Source organism: Oculina patagonica, chromosome 4, assembly GCF_052425735.1.
Source record: "Oculina patagonica isolate OP01 chromosome 4, crgOcupat, whole genome shotgun sequence".
NCBI lineage: Eukaryota > Metazoa > Cnidaria > Anthozoa > Scleractinia > Oculinidae > Oculina > Oculina patagonica.
This window is the reverse complement of record NC_135761.1, coordinates 16,749,399-16,767,121: the sequence shown is the minus strand read 5'-3', so window position 1 is coordinate 16,767,121 and position 17,723 is coordinate 16,749,399. Positions and strand designations below refer to the sequence as shown.

Sequence of the window (17,723 nt, the reverse complement as noted above, 5' to 3'; positions counted from 1 at the left end):
TTCGTATTCTTCTTATACACGTCCAAAAGTTCGCATTACAACTCGAAAACCATCGCTCTGTCTGCGTCCGCAATTTTGAAAATTGAGATTTGTTTTGATACACGATCGGTGAACCAAAAGGCGGCTTCCCATTTGTTGAAAGGCTAGTTGGCCCTGTCCTAATATATTGGGATTATCGGGACTGGTAACACTAAGCATTTACCTTCATCAGTAAGCTACATTTTTCTAGGGCCTAGGGATAGTGGCCTAGGGGTAACGCTTCCTTTCAGCTGGAAGAACTCTTTGTATTCCAAACGGTTGAACTAGCTAGGTCTCACAAAATGTTCAAGGGTTTAAAAATCGCATGTTTCTCTTTACACTGATGCTCGCTTCAGTGTGGAGCTGTTCTTCTTTGAAGGCTTTTGGTCACTTCCAATGTCACATGGAATACCTAAATAAAATTGTCAATCTGCGGAGATAGCCTTGTATCCATGTATATATACACAGTCTGTACAGTTCTGTACAGTTCTGGGCGTCTCCAAATGCGTTTTGGTCCCTGCAACCCAGTCTCGTTATTTGGGAATTGTTGTGGTTTCTATCGTAGGGGCTTTTCGCATACCTGAGGACAAGAAGCTTACTTTGACTATGTGAGCAAATACTTTTTTGCATGAAATCGCTGTGACCTTGGAAGTTCCTCTGGAAGTTAATGAGAATTTGCGTTCCTTTTTCCCTCTCCATCCCCAGGTGTTTAAATAGTTGAGACAAGGTGATTGGGTGGAGAAGTGAAGTAGTCATCCTCGTTTACCTCGAGCGCGTTGATCTACCAATGGGGAACTGTTCAGAACATGCCTTCCCACTGAATTATAAAATGCGAGACGGGCATATTAACCCTATTCAGACCGGGCTTTTTTGGACCTTCTCAGACCGAGGGCGGGGGGGGGGCATCGGAAGCCCCCCCCCCCCCCTATGTAACTTCCAGAATATTTAAGCAATCACCATGAAACTTATAGGATGTATTGTACGTCCGAAACTCTTCCTTTAAGTATACGTCACGTGGGATGGTGACGTCACATCACGTGACAATTACATCATGATGTCAAAACAGCCGCCATCTTGGATCCGCCATCTTGGATTTCAAAGTTTTTCCAAAATGCCAGCAAACCACCCAAAATCACTGCAAAGTACTCAAAATGAATAAAAATGTGCTTTAAACCCATAAAAATGTCAAAATAATTCCATTCAAGTTGATTTTTATTAACAGAAACACGCAAAATTACAAATTTGGGAAAACATGCCTGTCAAAATGCCGTTGCCATGGTGATGTCAAGTTCCTGACACGTCATCCAACCCTACCAAATTGTTGCCAGATAAATTTTAGGAAAACTCAGAAAGTTTGGCAGCGTTTGGTTAAATCTTTAAAAAGTTATAAAAGTTCAAAGTCGGCGCGGGCCTCAAAAGCCCCTGGTCTGAATAGGGTTAACGTTAAAGCAATGTCGGGCGGTTCCTAAGGGATTATAGTCCCTTTCCGAAAGTTTCTCCGGTCGCGGGATTGATGCGCAAGTAGACAGCATAGTCGGTTTCCGTGCTTGGTCGGGTCGTGGGCCATGCTCTACAAATTAACGCAGATTTTACACCTCTTTATCCTATTGGTTGATGGAAAGGGATTTTTTCCTCGAATATCTTTTAATCTTTCACTCTTGAGCCAAGCGGATTGGTTTTCCGAGATTGGCTCGTACTAATCCTATGGTGTTGTCTAAGTCTTGGGAAATCAACGGTACTGCGTCACTTAATTGGGTGGTATTTGTCGCTACGATTTTAATCTGATGTCGTTAGACTTGAAAGCTCAACGTGACAAGCCTGGGAACCCGTTGAGACATTTTACGCCCTATACTACTGTGGACTCATAGGGGTCAATGTTTTCAACAAAGACCTTCTGTCTGCCATAGGCGGATACCGCGGTAACGCTAGTGTATTTCCACCATTTCTCAAAGATTGAGCCTCGTTTGTGTTTCATTGCGTCAAATAATGCGAGAGTAATCTCAAAACAAGCTGAACCGTTTTTTCGTTTAAAGATTTATACCCTATTAATATTCTTTAGACTTAGTGTATAGTATATAAGCATGTGTTAATTATTCATAGTTGTCAGTTTGACTAACTTAGGTTGGAATCGCCCCACCCACCCACCCCTTCTGCTTACTCTATGAGCACCTTCGTGTCTTCCTCGGCGAGCTTGCTTGTCTGGGTTGACCTTCCTATAACTAAATTAATACCGCAAGTAGGCAGGAAGGATAATGAACTATCTTATCTGAGTCAGTTAGAGGGCAAATTAAAATCGCGCCTATTATAATGTTTTCTTCCGCGTAATTTGACGCTGACGATATATCATTTTGAGCGTACATGTTGATTACGGCCACGTTTGTGCCATTCATTTTTGTATCAAGAATGATTAATCTTCCGTGGTTGTCTTTATCAAATTTTAACACTTCGATAATGTAATCGCGTTAACCGGGCCAGCCCGGCTAAGCGGGCCAGCATTAAATTTCTCTTCCGAGCACAATATCCGACGAAAAAATCAATGCTACTCCTTCTAAATAGAATGTAGAGGTAACGTAACCCATCCAGCTGCAAAAGTGCAAACAATTAACCACCAAATTGCCGGATAAAGGTGATTAAGATCATTCGTGCTCTGATCATTCATGTTAAAACCGGGCTGAAAAAATAAACCTACTAGGTAATAACAGATAAAGGGTCCAATGTGACCCGGTCATGCTAATGCGCTCTCTCGTCATTGAAAAATTTTGAGTGAGCAATTTACTGAGACTAGATCATTTGGCAGCGTATTGTGAACTTAAACATTTTAACGAAACAGACTATATTTCAGTGCTCGAAACAGAGTTGAAGGCTAGGTCATAAACTTTTATAAAGCCATTGTTTACCTCGGAAAAGCTTTTTACTCTGTATTACTGTCTTTACCTTGTGCTCTCCATCGCTGGGGAATTTTGTCTGGGGCATATCTTTTGCTGTTTACTATTAATCTGTCTCCGATGAGTGTGGCTTTATTGCCGTCTTCTTCGACAGCTCTCTTTAGAGCCGGGTTTTTGTATGACGTTCTCTTTTCTTAATCAGGTCCAAGGGTTACTTGTGGCCTAACAGTTAGAATTGATTGCAGTGGTGGCAATTTGCAGGTCCGCTTTGGTGACGGCATAGTGCCTGATGTAAGTAAAGGTACAACGCTTAATATGTCCTTATACAAGAAAAGAAGGTTCCCGCTGCTTTGAGGGGTACGGTTTGAACTGTTTTGGTACCAAAATGGGGTATACGATTTTAATAACATATCAGGATTGTTTTAGGCCTTTAAAGAGCAAAACGATTTTTGGGTCAGTTTTGAAATAGGGTGTATAGATTACAAATCACCTTTATTGTTCTAAAATAGAGAAAAATTTTCAAGGTGAGAGGGCCTCGCAACCCCACAGTACCCTCACCCTCAGGGCATATAAAATCCATTAGTGTTTTGATTCATTAATCTACCATTAAGAACTCCTATTTTTAACATAATTAATATCATCTTATTTTCTTGTTGCAAACCATAATGAAAAATACATACCGGTTTATCATGCATGATTATTCAAATCATTGTAATTAAGAAAAGAGCGTGAGCTATTGATAGAACATTAAATATGCGTACCTGTACCCTTGAACTCAAACTGTCACTGTCACGAATAAACGAATTAAAGCTTTAACACGTAATTCCTTTTTTTCTCTTTTACAGATCATAGCAGCATTAAAGATAGCAGCATTTTTTCTAGAGCATTGGATACTCAGGGGCATTAGCTGCAATTCTCCTCTCAGAATGGAAATAGATATGTCTTTTTACAGCCCGATTCCGGAAGGAAAAACCATTCAAGGGGTCTTCGAGGAAGCACTCCAGAACGGATCAATTCGCAATTTAACAACGAACAACACAGAAGCCACCTTTACGTTTGTTGGTAAGCAGCATATTTGCAGTAATAGTTATAGCTGTGAATGGTACACTACTTCAATGAGGTTTTTTTCCTCTGAACTGTAGCGAGTAATATTCTCATTTATAGGGACTGTGTCACGGATCGGATTTTAGCTAAATAAAGACATAGGAAATGACCATCTAATTCGGCAAAATATAAAAAATAACCTCTTAAAACAATGAAGGAACATTTCAATTGTAATATATTGTACAATTTATTAGGGTTATTCGATTCAATACATGTGCCGAAGCCCGGGGGGGGGGGGGGGGAGACTTGCATATGAAAGTGACGGGGATGCTCGTCGTCTCGTTAAGGGTGTAAATTTCGGATTTTTGGTCTCGCTTAGGGTGTTCCGGGAAAAACGCCCAAAACGCCAATATTTTTAGCCATAATGGTCTCGTTTAGGGTTACACACGAAGAAATATACAAATATAAACTCCATTCTTAGTTTTTTGGTATCTCTTAGGGGTCAAGAATAGCTTGAGCCACACCCAGATTGGTCTCTTTTAGGGGTTCTTTTAAAAATTTCCGACGAGCATCCCCGTCCGTTTCATGTGGGAGTCCCCCCCTCCGGGTGCCGAAGCTACAATCAGTACAATGTGTCGCAATCCATATGGTATCAAATCACAATGTCAATCAAATGTCTAAGTCCATGATAACAACAGATACGTTCATCACATCCCCCGTCTCCAACGACGGAGAACTTATGGGAATTTTTAAAAGTTAAAGTTAAGACATGATAAAGTCTTTGTAAAACCTTCTTTCTTGTAGAAACTCTCCGGATAGATTCTGGTTCTTCTTCAGGCTCTCTGTGGATATTGTCAGGGCTTGTCTGTTCATTTCCATTTGTATCCGGTGTGATTCCTTCAGTCTCGGTTTCGATTGGCTCGGATGGTCTAAGGATGGAATGTGGGGGCTCACTGGTCTTTAGTAGGTCGTGGCGGTTACGCCGATAGTCTTGCCTATTTGCTGTAGTGACTATGTAAGATCTAGGCGTGTTGGCTGTATCAGTTATGACTGCTGGAACCCAACATTTTCCTTGACGGAGGCGGACACTCTCATTCGGTTCAAGAGGCTACAGGGGCCTTGCGTCTTTGTTGTAGTACAGAGCTTGTTGATTCTGACGTGTTTCTAATTGTTGACGAACATTGGTCGGCACATGGGGCTTAAACAACTCTCTTGTTGCAAGTATCTTTGTCCTAAACGTACGGCTCATGAGAAGTTTGGAGGGCGAGTATGTCATTCCGGTGACAGGGGTATTTCGATATTCCAGGAGGCCAATGTATGGGTCTTCCGCTTTCTTGAGTATGCTCGTGACTGTTTGTACAGCTCGCTTACTTAGCCCATTGGATTGGAGGTAGGTAGGGCTTGAAGTAATCACCTTAAATCCCCAGCTGCTAGCAAAATCTTTAAATTCTCGGCTGTCGTACGGCGTGTTGTCTGACACGAGTTCTTCAGGAATTCCGTGTCTTGCGAATATGGACTTCGTGTGCGTTTTAACAGTTCCCGCTGTCTTTTCTGGCAACAGGCTGGTCTCGATAAACTTTGAGTAGTAATCTACTACAAGGAGGTATGGCTTTCCTTTGTGACCATGGTCGGTCAGGTACCTCATGTGCTATCATGGGTTCTTTCTGTTATCTGTTCCTATATGTTGAACATGCGCTGCATCTTGAAACTGTTTCTTGGATATCGTTTGACAATCCCGGCCAGTAGACGGTTGCTCTTGCCCGTGCTTTGCATTTTTTTACCCCGAGATGGTTTTCATGTTCATTGTTCTAGGTACAATGACTCTCTGTTCCTTGAGCAGCAGGCCTTCAGCTTCACTCAGTTCGTGTCGAACATTCCATCCAGTGCTTGGATGTACCGCTTGCTTGTATATGATTTGCATTCGAAGTTTCTGTAAGGGATTCATCTTTTGCAGTCTCCTCTTTGAGCTCGGCAATCTTCTCGGGGGTAGCTGGCATTCTTGCTACGGAACTGTGTACCATGACTTCTATTGATATCTTGTTGTTCTTTTCATTCTGTTAGAAGCTCTCGAAAGGGTGTCGGGGATGAACATGTACTTCCCAGGTACATACGGTACTGTTGGCTTGTACTTCTGTAGTCTGATGAGAAGACGTTGAATTCTCGGTGGTGCTTGTAAAAGGAGTTTGGTCATAATGGCTTCAAAAGGCTTGCGATCACTTTGAACTGTTACTTCCCGTCCACACACAAACTGATGGAACCTTTCGCACGTGAATACTATGGCTAAGAGTTCCTTTTCTATTTGTGCATAGTTTTTTAGGCGCTGGTCAGCGATTTGGATGCGTAAATTACTGGATGTCCTTCCTGAAGCAGGCAACCTCCCAAGCCATTCTGGGAGGCGTCGGCTTGGATGGTGGCTGGCTTGTTAATATCGAAGAATCTTAGAACACGACTGCTTGTCAGAACGTCGTTGATCTTGGCTAGTGAGCTGTCGTGTTCGTCGTACCATGACCACTGTGTTTCTTTTTTGAGAAGCGAACGCAAAGGAGCTGTGATTTCTGACATATTTGGTATTTATTTTTTTCTTTGTTCGTGAGCGGGCGGTATTCTACAAATCCTGCGATCTGATTGGTTCCGGGAGCGGGCGGTATTCTCCAATCCGGCCCTCGACAGCGGGCGGTATCCGTTGCGAGATGAATCGTCGAGTGTACTTTCCGCGCGAAATCATTTTGCAGCGTTGTACGAACGAACACATGAAAGATTTGCTCAGCAAAATCGAAATAGCCGCTCACTAACTGTTGTAAATGCGAAAAGACAGAATAGAAGTGGAATTAAAGGCCTCGAAGTTCTTCTAAAGGCGAGTGTTGATTTTGTTTATCAATAAATTAAGTTCTAGTTGATAGTTTGTTGAGTTTGTGGTTGTTTGTGCATTTTGCAATCATTTGCACGCCATTTTAATACGATAAGCTGCGCCGGTTTTAAACTTCAATTTTGACTAAAAACTGTCTTTTTATCGGCCACTTCTTTGCCAAAACAAAACACTAGTTGCCATCATTCAAGAAAATGAGATTCGTTAATTAAAAACAGCCAAAATAATTCTGACAATATTGTGCCGTACGTCCAAGCTTCGCATTTCATTTAGTTTCACTTTCGCACTGTTTATCACAAAATAATAATTATGCTGGGAATTAACGCAGAGCTTATTAATTCGTTAAATACAAGTGTGTATAGCTATACCGCAACTGTCTTTCCGTCAGATAGTTTTTTTTTTCGGGAAATTCTCAAACTTAACATCCTGCGAACAGAGTTCTTTATCAAAACATTCATCGGGAAGCCGGAATCGGCGTTTAGTTTTGTCAATGATAATGCTTTGGCTCGATTTTACATTTATGATATATTTACTACTTCAATTTCTTTGATTGAATCTCTTCAGTGTTAATTTAATATGCTGAACTTTTCTGTAAATACGGTTCATTTTATTTATTTCGAACTAAATAACAAACAGCATTTTACACTCTTGCTAACCCGTCGATCGACTCAACGGCATTGAAATTAAATGGCGCGCGTATACAGACAAAGATTTTGTGACACAATCTTTCTAGGTTTCTTTTAAAAACAGATAAAGTGGGGAAAAAAATAAAAACGTTATTCACCAGCCTAGGTCGGTCCGTATTGGGAAAAACTGTGCCCTCGGTCTTGGAACCGCCCTCGGCCTGCGGCCTCGGGCGGTATCCAAGACCTCGGGCACAGTTTTTCCCAATACGGACCTCCCGGCTGGTGAATAACCTATATGTACTGGGAGAGATAATTGACCATCCCTAGTAGGCGTTGTAAATCTTGTTTGTTTTGTGGCTGCGGCATGATTCATCCAGTTTCTTGTGTCAATAGCAGTTGCTCATGTCAATGACGATGAGTATTTTCATCCCGCTGAGTTTGCTTGAAATGGTTTCAGCTGTTGGAGTTTTGTAGCATTCTTTTTACGGCTTTGTTTAGGTCTTTCGGGTTTAAACAAAGTCTAAGTGATCCATTTTCTTTTCTCTATGATCACTAAGCTGTTCACCCAGTCGGTGGCTCGATCCAGTTTGCTAACTACTCCTTGGGTGGTCACTTTCTCAAGTGTTTCTTGTAGTTGTGGCATGAGACTCAACGGTACTTTCCTTGGAGGGTGAATGGTGGGTTTTGCATCCGTCGATATTCGACGAGGCCTAGTCCGGTGAAGACATGGTTTTTAGATCCATAGAACTAATTTCTTTGCAAACATTAAGTTTCATAGCAAGTGTTTGGCAAAACTTAATAGAATTAACTAAACTCAGCTGTGACACATACCGTTCCTTTTAGTTTCAAAATAAACGTAAACTTACTTTAACGTAACAGTTATTGCTTTGTCGCGCTTGCGACTCCAAACGGCGAATTTTGAGCCACAAGGACGACAAACTACAAGAAGAGAGGTGTCCCGACAAAAGAGGTCTCGACTATGACGTCACTTTTGACTTCACTGACAGCTTAAAGTATTTAGCAACTAAAAGGAGGCCCAAACTCTCTGAATTGATAAATGTACAGCATTGAATCCCACTGTCTATCAGTAGAGTATACCATATTGTACATCTCAGCTACGTGTACTGTATACGGATTAATCAAACGAAATGTTACGTTGTTGTTTCTGTAACCACAAACAAGAAATTGCAATACGACGGAGTCAGTATTAAAGAGGGTCCGTAATATAGAGGTTTGTTCTGAGGAAAATATATGGTTTGAAACCCAAAACAATTTCAACTTCCCATCAAGGAGCAGTAAAAGAAGAGCTAAACAGATTCAACTTGTAAGTTTTTTTATGCATCAACAAAATTGAAAGCGAATTCAAGGTTTTTCCCTTGCGGGTGACTCGTTCAGCTTTTCACACACGTTTCCAAGATTTAAAACAACTTGACTTCCAGCTACATCCAAAGGGCTATTTTTAGTCCGTATGTCTTTCAATTGTCATTTTACAATAAAAATCCAGATTTTTTGTTCAATTTTGAGCAAATGACAGTTAAAATAAATCGTGAACGAAATGCAAAGGCGCACGCGTGCAGTACAGAAGCTACTCCAATGTGGTTTCTTCCTTGCGAAGAACTCGTTCAACTTTTCAGAAATTTCTAATCGTTTACGTTTTCAAATTTTAGAAACACTTCACTTCTAAGGGCCCTTGTACGTCAGTACATCTTTCAATCGTCGTTCTGAAACAAAAACTTGGCTTTCTTCTTTTTATTGTCGTTTCTCTTTCGCAAAATGCAAAGGCACATTTTGTGCAATTACGCATCAAGTTCCATCGAATACGGTTATGCCAATTTAGAATGCCCACATTGATTTGGTAAATTCTGGTTGCTCAATTTGAGCAGAACTCGGGAAGCCAAATTTGACAGAATTTGGTCTCTCCAATTTTGCGAAATTCAACTCACTAAGCTCTCAAACATACTTGTCAGCGGTTTTGCACCCAGAATTTTCCAAATGGGAGCATTCTTAAGAGCGAATTTTTTTGTAGACCGCGTGAAAACAAAAATATGCGGTACAAACTTCCAAAGTCATCTACCTTCATTTTTGGCTCAGAGATACCTTATGGTAAGTCGATAAACGTGGTGTATTTTTTTCGTTTAAATCTATTTTAATTTTCGAGAAAATATTCAGACACTGTAACGAGTGCCCGGCGACATAAAATGGCCGAAACAAGGGCGACGAACATGGTCACAAGAACTTAGCTCATCAAAAGCGTAAATTGAAGATGACCTTTCTCAAGTTTGTATATTTGTACAGGAGGCATTGACGAATGTTATGAGTCTAAAATAAGGATAATCAACTGAACTATGAAATCCAGGTAGGCGTTTAAAAATCACCATTTTCTCATTGTTTACAGATTTCATTTTGGAGACGTTTTTCACGAAGTACTTTTCCTATGCGGTATAACTCGGATTCGCCTGAAACTTTGGCTTAGATAAGTAGAAATGATGTACTTTTTAATTATATAAAAATTTGCTCTGGGCTTTTGATTTTATCCAAGAAATAGACCGTCCTACTTCGAAGAAATCGCTCGACAGTGACTTATGTAAACAAAGCAAATAATCGAATTACGCAGTACACTTTCTCTTAATATAGCCAAAATTCGAACACAATCTTATCATTTAGCTACACACGAGTTTATTTATTAATATTTTACTCTTACCTTGCAAAAGCAGTGGTAAAACATTGTTTTTCCCCATTCTTGACATTCTTTTGTCGGCAAATTGCACGGGCAAGCGGCTATGTTGCTTATGATACAATCAGTCGCTATTAGCAAAGGCCCTCGTAAACATGGTATTTCTTGACAATTTTAACCACATTTCAGGTTCCATACAGCCATTCGTGCAAGGGACTTGATAACACGATGAACAGATTCACTTAACGACGTTTTAAGCCTCAAATGAGATGTTGTGGAATTCAAAGAACGGTTACATGTCATTGCTCGTGAACCCTCGTATTTGTCACGCAATGAGTCACGAACTCCCGGGGGGGGGGGGGGGAGGTGGGTACTGTACAGGGGGCTCCCTACAAAGTCTGCATTTTTCAACTGCCATTTAGATACAGTCGACTCCCGATAACTCGAATTCACGTTTTTTAAAAAAGTTTTCTCATGCTCTCTTGTTCGTCCACATGTGCAACCTCTCACTCAGTCATAAAAAAAAAACGCTTTTTGAACTCCATTTTCCCTTTTATTTATTCAATACAAAATAATCAAGATGTACAGACTTGAAAAAGCACTACATCTAGCACCAACGGTACGGTAATTTGTACAGGCTTTTTATTCCTGTTAAAATTATTATACTATTATACGGAACCCCATCTGGGCGTGGTAAAAGCTTTTTGATTTGACCCCGGAGCCGGATACCATTTCTATGTCTTATCAATGATCTGAAGACTGCCAACAAATCACGAGAGTATGTTTTACTTTAAGTGCAGCTCAAAACGGAACCTTTTTGGTTAAACTGACAGGCAGCCTGCCACGTCCTGAACACCCTATATGTGTGACCAAAATCCGTAACTTAACCATAATATGGGAGTTCACCCTTCCCGCTTCCAATACACAGAGGAGTCTGTCATAAACGTTTTTACTTTTATTCATTTTACTTTGGGGGGTGATCAACTTATCAGTACGAGATCACTAGGAACGTCCCGCACACTTTTAACGGGATCGCGATAATGTTCGACTGCATTCACATAGGCCTGCATAGCAGGCGTCGGAAAGGGGGGGGGGGGGAGGGGAAGCTGGGAAGAGGGAGAGAAAGAGGGAAAAAACGTAGGGGGTTCTTAAGGCAGGCGTTCCCTCTTCCCCGTCTTTTTCCCTCCCCTTTTTACGCCTGCCGCGCAGGCTAGCATTCACTCGAATGCGGTGCTTCTGTTTCAGCATATTATTCCGTCAGGAAAACGTTACATAATCGACATTTGTTATCAGACGGCGCTAAGCTCGATTTTATATATATCCGTCACCACCGTTGCCAGAATTTATCAGACTAAAACAGAGAAAAAGAACAAATCACACTGTGTTAGGTTTCTCCTTTTTAAACTTAATCATATCGCATTTTATATAACCACAATATTAAACGGACTGAGAACTGACTTACAATAAACCCCTTCTAGCTCGAATTCGATGACGATAACGCTCATTCATGAACATAGCGCACTCGAGGCGTCACAGTTTCTATCCTTCGAAGCTTCACTTATTGGGTAATTTACGATTTCGATTATAATTACATAGTTTCTGGAGGAAGAAAGTGGCATTAATTTTAAATTTTGAAAGAGTTTGGTCTTGAATATAATATTCATGAAAAATTGGAATTCCGGACAATCGGAAATCTGGATAATCGAGGTTCGACTATACTTTCTATAGAAAATTAACAAAAATCGCAAAGACTTACCAGACCCAGCAGGGACAAATATGCCCGTACGTCGAAGGATCGTTCTCAAAAGTGCTTTGTTGATCCCCGGTGGGGACTCGCATATGAAAGTGACGGGGGTGTAAATTTTTGATATTTGGTCTCACTTTGGGTCTTCCGCGAAAAAATAGCACTATTTTTAGCCAAAATGGTCTCGTTCAGGGTTATACACGCAGAAATATACAAATAGCAATTCTATTTTTAGTTTTTTGGAGGCGTCTAGGGGTCAAGAAAAGCTAGAGCCACACCCAGATTGTTCTCTTTTAGGGGTTCTTTTCAAAATTTCTGACGAGCATCCCCGTTCGTTTCGTTTCGTGTTGATTCCGCGGTCAGACTTGCGTGATTTCCCTTCTTTGGCATGCCTCGATAATTCTGCGGGAATGCGGCACCGTTGCGAACCTCTTCTCCATCCATTGCCCAGAGAGGACCGATGAGCTGGGCAGATAGTAATGTCCGAAATATTCAAAGGTACATTGAAGATTGATACCGCGCTAAAATGATATGAACGCAGAGGGAGTATAACAGAACTTCTTTCCGCAGCTCGACTTCGCTTATCTTGGGAGCAGTATCCCCCAACTAATCTTTGAAAAGAGTAATTGATTTCCATTCTATACTCTGTAAAATTCTCTACTCATTAAAAGCACGAATCAACAAAATAAATCATCAGTTCTTGTTTGCTTTGGAAATATTGTTAGAGCTACACCTAATCTAGTTTATTTTTTCTTTCTGATTTGTAAATAGAATCTCTGATATTTAAAAATGCTATTTCCACTTTGTTAAAACAAAAAAAAATGTGACCCCTTTCTTTAATCCGTGCCAAACCTTGACGTTAAAACCCCTCCCCAAAATAAAACCAAAAAATAAAATAATAAAAGTTACTTCGAAAAAACAAAACAACCAAAAATACAGCTGCAGTACTCCGTAAAAAATGCAACAACAACGGCAACAGTTACTCAGCGACCTTCCCCGTTTCAGGTTTAATAATTTTTTTCTATAGTATCTCTACGTGTTTTTTTTTAACGTGAAAACGTACTTTCATCTACATATACCGTGACTTTTTTGAAAGGGTTTTTAGACTTTTTATTACCCCGTTTATGTGCCATTACGTTTATATTAAGCCCCACCAAAACCACTTACGAAGTTGTATAAATCCAGGGATTATAACCGAAAGTTTACGGTATTTCTCAAAGTACATAGCCCACCAAATTTAATTCAATGGGTAACCTCCCCTCAAGTGACATATCATTGCGTGACAGATATTTTCGCTCTAGTTGATCTTCTGCAAAAACAACGGCCAAAACGCGGTTTTTAAAGTGTGAAGCAAGCTTCTTCTATGAATTGGCCGTTTTCACTAAATGTGGTTGGAACTGTGAAGACCGGAATGCGGTGTTTTTTTTTTCAAGGACCTTCTGGCAAAGTTATTGCTGATTTGAAATTCTCGAGAATTCTGAATACTGTGATTTGGTAAACACCGTTCGAGTGCTGGTAACGTATTTGAAACAAAAGTAGGATACAAATCAATCTTCAACAAATTGTTACGCCAGGTAAGCTAAATATTGAGTTTTGGATCAAATAGGGTGTTTATTAATAAGATTTTGTTGGAATTTTGGCTTTGAGAAGGGAAAGCGTAATTCGAGCCTTATTCGATTATTTGCGGTTGTTGACAAGTCGGTGTTGTGATTTCGTCCAAATTAAAAGGGGAAGTTCTTCGTAGCAATTAAAAGCCCTAGGCTGATTTTTATACCATTAAAAAGAACATCATTTCCGCTTATTAAAACCCAAGTCTTAAGTGATTCTGAGTTATACCGCATAGGAAAAGAGTTCTTTGAAAAAATGCTCCAAAATGAGATTTTAAAGCAATCAAATTTTTGTAATTTTTAAACAGGCTCTAAATATTCAAATCGATCTTTGTAATACTGTTCTTAGACTCAAATCATTTGTAAATGCCTCCTTAACAAATACACAAAATCGAGAGAAGTCTGCTTTATTTTGCGCTTGTGAGCAGCATCATTCTTATGCTCTTAATCGTGGTATGAAATTCGACCATTTCATGGCAGTCGGCGGGCGTGACAGTTTTAATTTTTTTTCTGCCAAACAAAGATAGCTCTTAAAGAAAAAATCATAACACGTTGATCGACTCACCATAAGGTATCTCTGAAAAAAAATTGAGGGTAGGCTTGTTTAAAATTTTGTTCCACCTCTCACTCGGTCACGGGAAAAATTCGCTCTTAATTCGGCATAGACGTATTTGATGGAACTTGATGCGTAATTTCACAGAATGTGCCTTTGCGGAAGAGAAACAACTATAAAAGCGAAATGACAGCTACTACAATAAAAAGAAGAACACTACTTTAAAATGAAAAAGCAATTTTGGCGGCGATAACCCCTCATAGTATGGTTGTTTAGTTTTGAACGTCTTGTAGATTTATACTAAAGCAATTAAATTATTCGCTCTCGATTTTTATGCGCGATAGAAATCTCGAGCTCATAATCTAATTGTTTATAAGTTTATGCATATAGGAACATACCTTACATTCATTTGCAATTTTAAAACATGGACAGTCACTCCATTTGTGAGGGCGCCCTGTGACTAACCACAAAAAGAAAAGTAAACAAAACAAATATATACCTCAGATAAATGATTCATGTAATATTTATATCATGCTTTATTATGTTTTAGGAACCAACATAACATACGAGCCAAAAGTTGGGCAATGCAAACAAGTCTGCTGCGATGGAGCAGGTGGGGAAATGATTGTAGTCCCAGTATGCACTCCGGCGGACAAATGTGAAGGAAATAGGCTCCCGGCAGAGAAGAAAGAAGGCGGACATTGCCCTGGGGATTCGAAAGGCACTTGCACCGAGAAATGCGAAGACGGTAATTTTTTTAAATTTGTTTGTATAGGGAGATCGTTGTCGATGGCATTATTTGCACCTGACTTGACTAACTTGACTTATTCCTTTAGGCTCCCCGTAGAGCAAAGGGTGTCAACAATGTTTTGCTATCGAACCCTTTCATTGCTGCCGTCTTTTGAGAAGATATTTGATTCAGTAAAACTGAAGTTTGCAATAAGATGTAAATAATTTTGGTACACAATTTTGTCCAATTAATTATTTGAAGTCCTGGCGATTCCGTCTTAATCGATATCTTCATGGCCAAGGTAATACAGTTTTTATTTATTTACTTTCTAAGTGATTTCCTGCTAGTGTAATGACGATAACTGATCGAATTTCTCTTTTTACATTCACTGATTCAGGAGGTATTCACAACTCGCCAAACTTCGCTGTTGTTATTCTGCTGGCTATTGCAACGATTGTCAAGTGAGTAGCAAAGTAAATGAAGAAAAAACTAAAAATTAAAGCCGTTTTGTTATAACAGTCGTTGAACTCAAACCCTGGGAAATGGGCCAGCCGGGGGGGGGGGGGGGGGCAGTGGGATGAAAGCTCTTTGAGAACTCTCTAAAGCGACTTGCTTGTTACCTGAAAGTCCAATTGAAAAGCCTGCAGCTAAATAATGAGAAGACAAGAAAGATGGTGGCTTAAATTGAAATGGTCTGTGATACTGGCTATAGGTGGTTGTCCTTTAGTGGCGCAATCCAGTCCTGGTATACTGATGTTGTTGCTGTCCTTCAAACCCTGAAGCAGTTGAAACAATGCAAGACCCAGACCAACCTGCTGCGTTTGGCTTATTGAAAAATATCAACAATGTGAAATGAATTGGTGCAGTATATACCTAATTGAAGAAATGTTGACCCTGTGGTAAGCATAAACCATGAACGATAAGACCACTTGAAATGGCATTTTTGTAGACAGTATTAAAAAAGCTTGGTAATAATCCATTTATGCCACTTTACATAATTTCTTCTTTTGGAGCATTATGAGCGTGGTTTATGCAACCTGTCGTATCAAAAGGTTTATTTTGTTACAGACGGGGATATATATATTTTTTTCGATTTCCCAGTACACATTTGTGTAGCATCGTTCATGGTTTATGCTTTTTACGGGTCAACGTTTCTTCAATCAGGTATACGCTCTGAAGTCAGTTCTTCCTGTATCGGCAAACCTCAACATATCCTTTCAGAAAGGCGTTATCAATTAACCCCTCAATCGACTATCAACAGGCTAAATGACATCAAGATCACAGAAGAATTCATCAAGCAGCTTAAGCAAGATCTTAGTGATGGTGGTCGTCTTGAGACCCTTGAGCTTGTTTGCACTGAAGTTTAAGGATCTACAGGGACTTCTCCAGAAATACATCAAAGCTCTATTTTGAACAAGAGAACATTAAAATTTGTCTGCGCAATATTACGAGTCAGAACGTTCTACACATTATAGAATTAAGTGAGTCAAATAAAAACTAACACTTGCATTTCCATTCTTAATTCACTTTCAGCTTCCAGTGAAGACTGAATGACTTGGACTTCAAGCCAAGGCCATCGAACAACTTTGTGATATATCGTGTCAGCTGTGCCCACATTAGGCCCTTAAAACTTTTCCCGGGCATTGCTTTGTAGATTTTACGTCTTTCACCTGAATGTTATTTGTAGATCAAAGAGACTAGTTTCAATGTAACTCAACTACTAGTAGCGTGACCTTGCTACTATACATGCCAATTCTCCCTTGACGAATCAAAGTGGCGTTTAAATTTACCAACGCAGTAGAATGAGAACGCGCCGGTACAAGTTAAGGCAATAGCTTAAGAATAAATATGTATCGCTGTTAACGTATAGGCTAAAACTAAGAGCATTTATATTAGCTACTATCTAGTCCTCACTTGCCCTCGCGAGAAGCCGGTAGAAATGGCAGCGTGAAAACCGGCGAAATTTCGAACCCCCGTGTCTTGTCCCGAATTTATACAGTCGGGCTTGTGTTTTTTATTATCTATGAGTGGAAATTAGGACTGCTCGTTGCTTATCCGGGTACATGTAGAACTGTTTCATTGGAGAGATTTCTCTTTTAGAGTGCATGCATAAATTGTAAGTAAAGATAAAAAAGCTATAAAGTGTACGTAGTTGACCAATAAATGGTTTTATTCAACTTATATTGTTATCTAACTTATGGGTTGTATTCGACTTACCTTATTATAGGAAATTAACGATACATGTTATTAACGCGAATTTCAAAAATTCGCGTTAATTTTATTTATGTTAATTAATATAAACACCTTTACTATAAGCATTTTATTACGCGTCAATTTTGTTCGCGTTGTTAAAATGCCTCGTTATATTCCTATAATAACGTACATGAGTCGATGAAACAGAGAGAAAAGGGGGGGGGGGGGGGGGAGCGGCCAAGGAGCGAATCTCATGTAATTAAGGTCTGGTGGAATCCTCCTCAAAACAAATTCTTACTGGACTTGCCTATGCAAAGTGTCCAGGTTTTCACGAGTCGAGTTACCTCCCTTTGGATAAGGAAATTTAATTTTATGCAGTTTCCAGCTACCCTCACTTTCATGTTTTGAGGAAAAGAAATATTAAAAACCCCACCCCCTTGCTATTGCAAATTGCAGACAACAGTTAAGAAACAAGCTATTCGTGGCAGCTGAAAGAAACGTAGCGTATTGTAAATAAATTGAAAAAAATGAAATCAATGCAGTCAATATAGAAGCAATCCGTTAAAGGTCAAATGAACAGAAATGTCGATTTTTGTTATTTTTTGCCCATGTGTTTAAGATGGCTCCATAGGGTTTTGAGATATTACGGCGCGCGCACAAGTGATACCCATCAAGAGATCATTTTCGCGTTATCTTTTAAACTAGTTAAATAAAAGCTGCCGAAATATTAAAAACAAGGACTAAAATATGTTGTGCATTATTCTTTTTTAAAATAACGTCCTT

The 17,723-nt window shown here is 39.8% G+C and overlaps 3 protein-coding genes across 3 annotated transcripts in view; 2 read left to right on the top strand and 1 right to left on the bottom strand.

Moving 5' to 3' along the window:
• Positions 1-16,924, top strand: part of LOC144648195 (uncharacterized) — a 40,516-nt gene extending 23,592 nt beyond the window's left edge. The window contains exons 2-6 of the mRNA XM_078507821.1: positions 3,106-3,194; positions 3,749-3,965; positions 14,568-14,765; positions 15,145-15,208; positions 16,281-16,924. Coding sequence (XP_078363947.1) covers positions 3,106-3,194; positions 3,749-3,965; positions 14,568-14,765; positions 15,145-15,208; positions 16,281-16,290 — 578 coding nt within the window. The 3' untranslated portion in view covers positions 16,291-16,924. The remainder of the gene's footprint in view (positions 1-3,105; positions 3,195-3,748; positions 3,966-14,567; positions 14,766-15,144; positions 15,209-16,280) is intronic.
• Positions 1-17,723, bottom strand: part of LOC144649750 (uncharacterized) — a 93,292-nt gene that overhangs the window by 45,977 nt on the left and 29,592 nt on the right. The gene's annotated exons all lie outside the window — the stretch shown is intronic.
• Positions 1-17,723, top strand: part of LOC144649808 (uncharacterized) — a 65,024-nt gene that overhangs the window by 27,925 nt on the left and 19,376 nt on the right. The window lies entirely within an intron of this gene.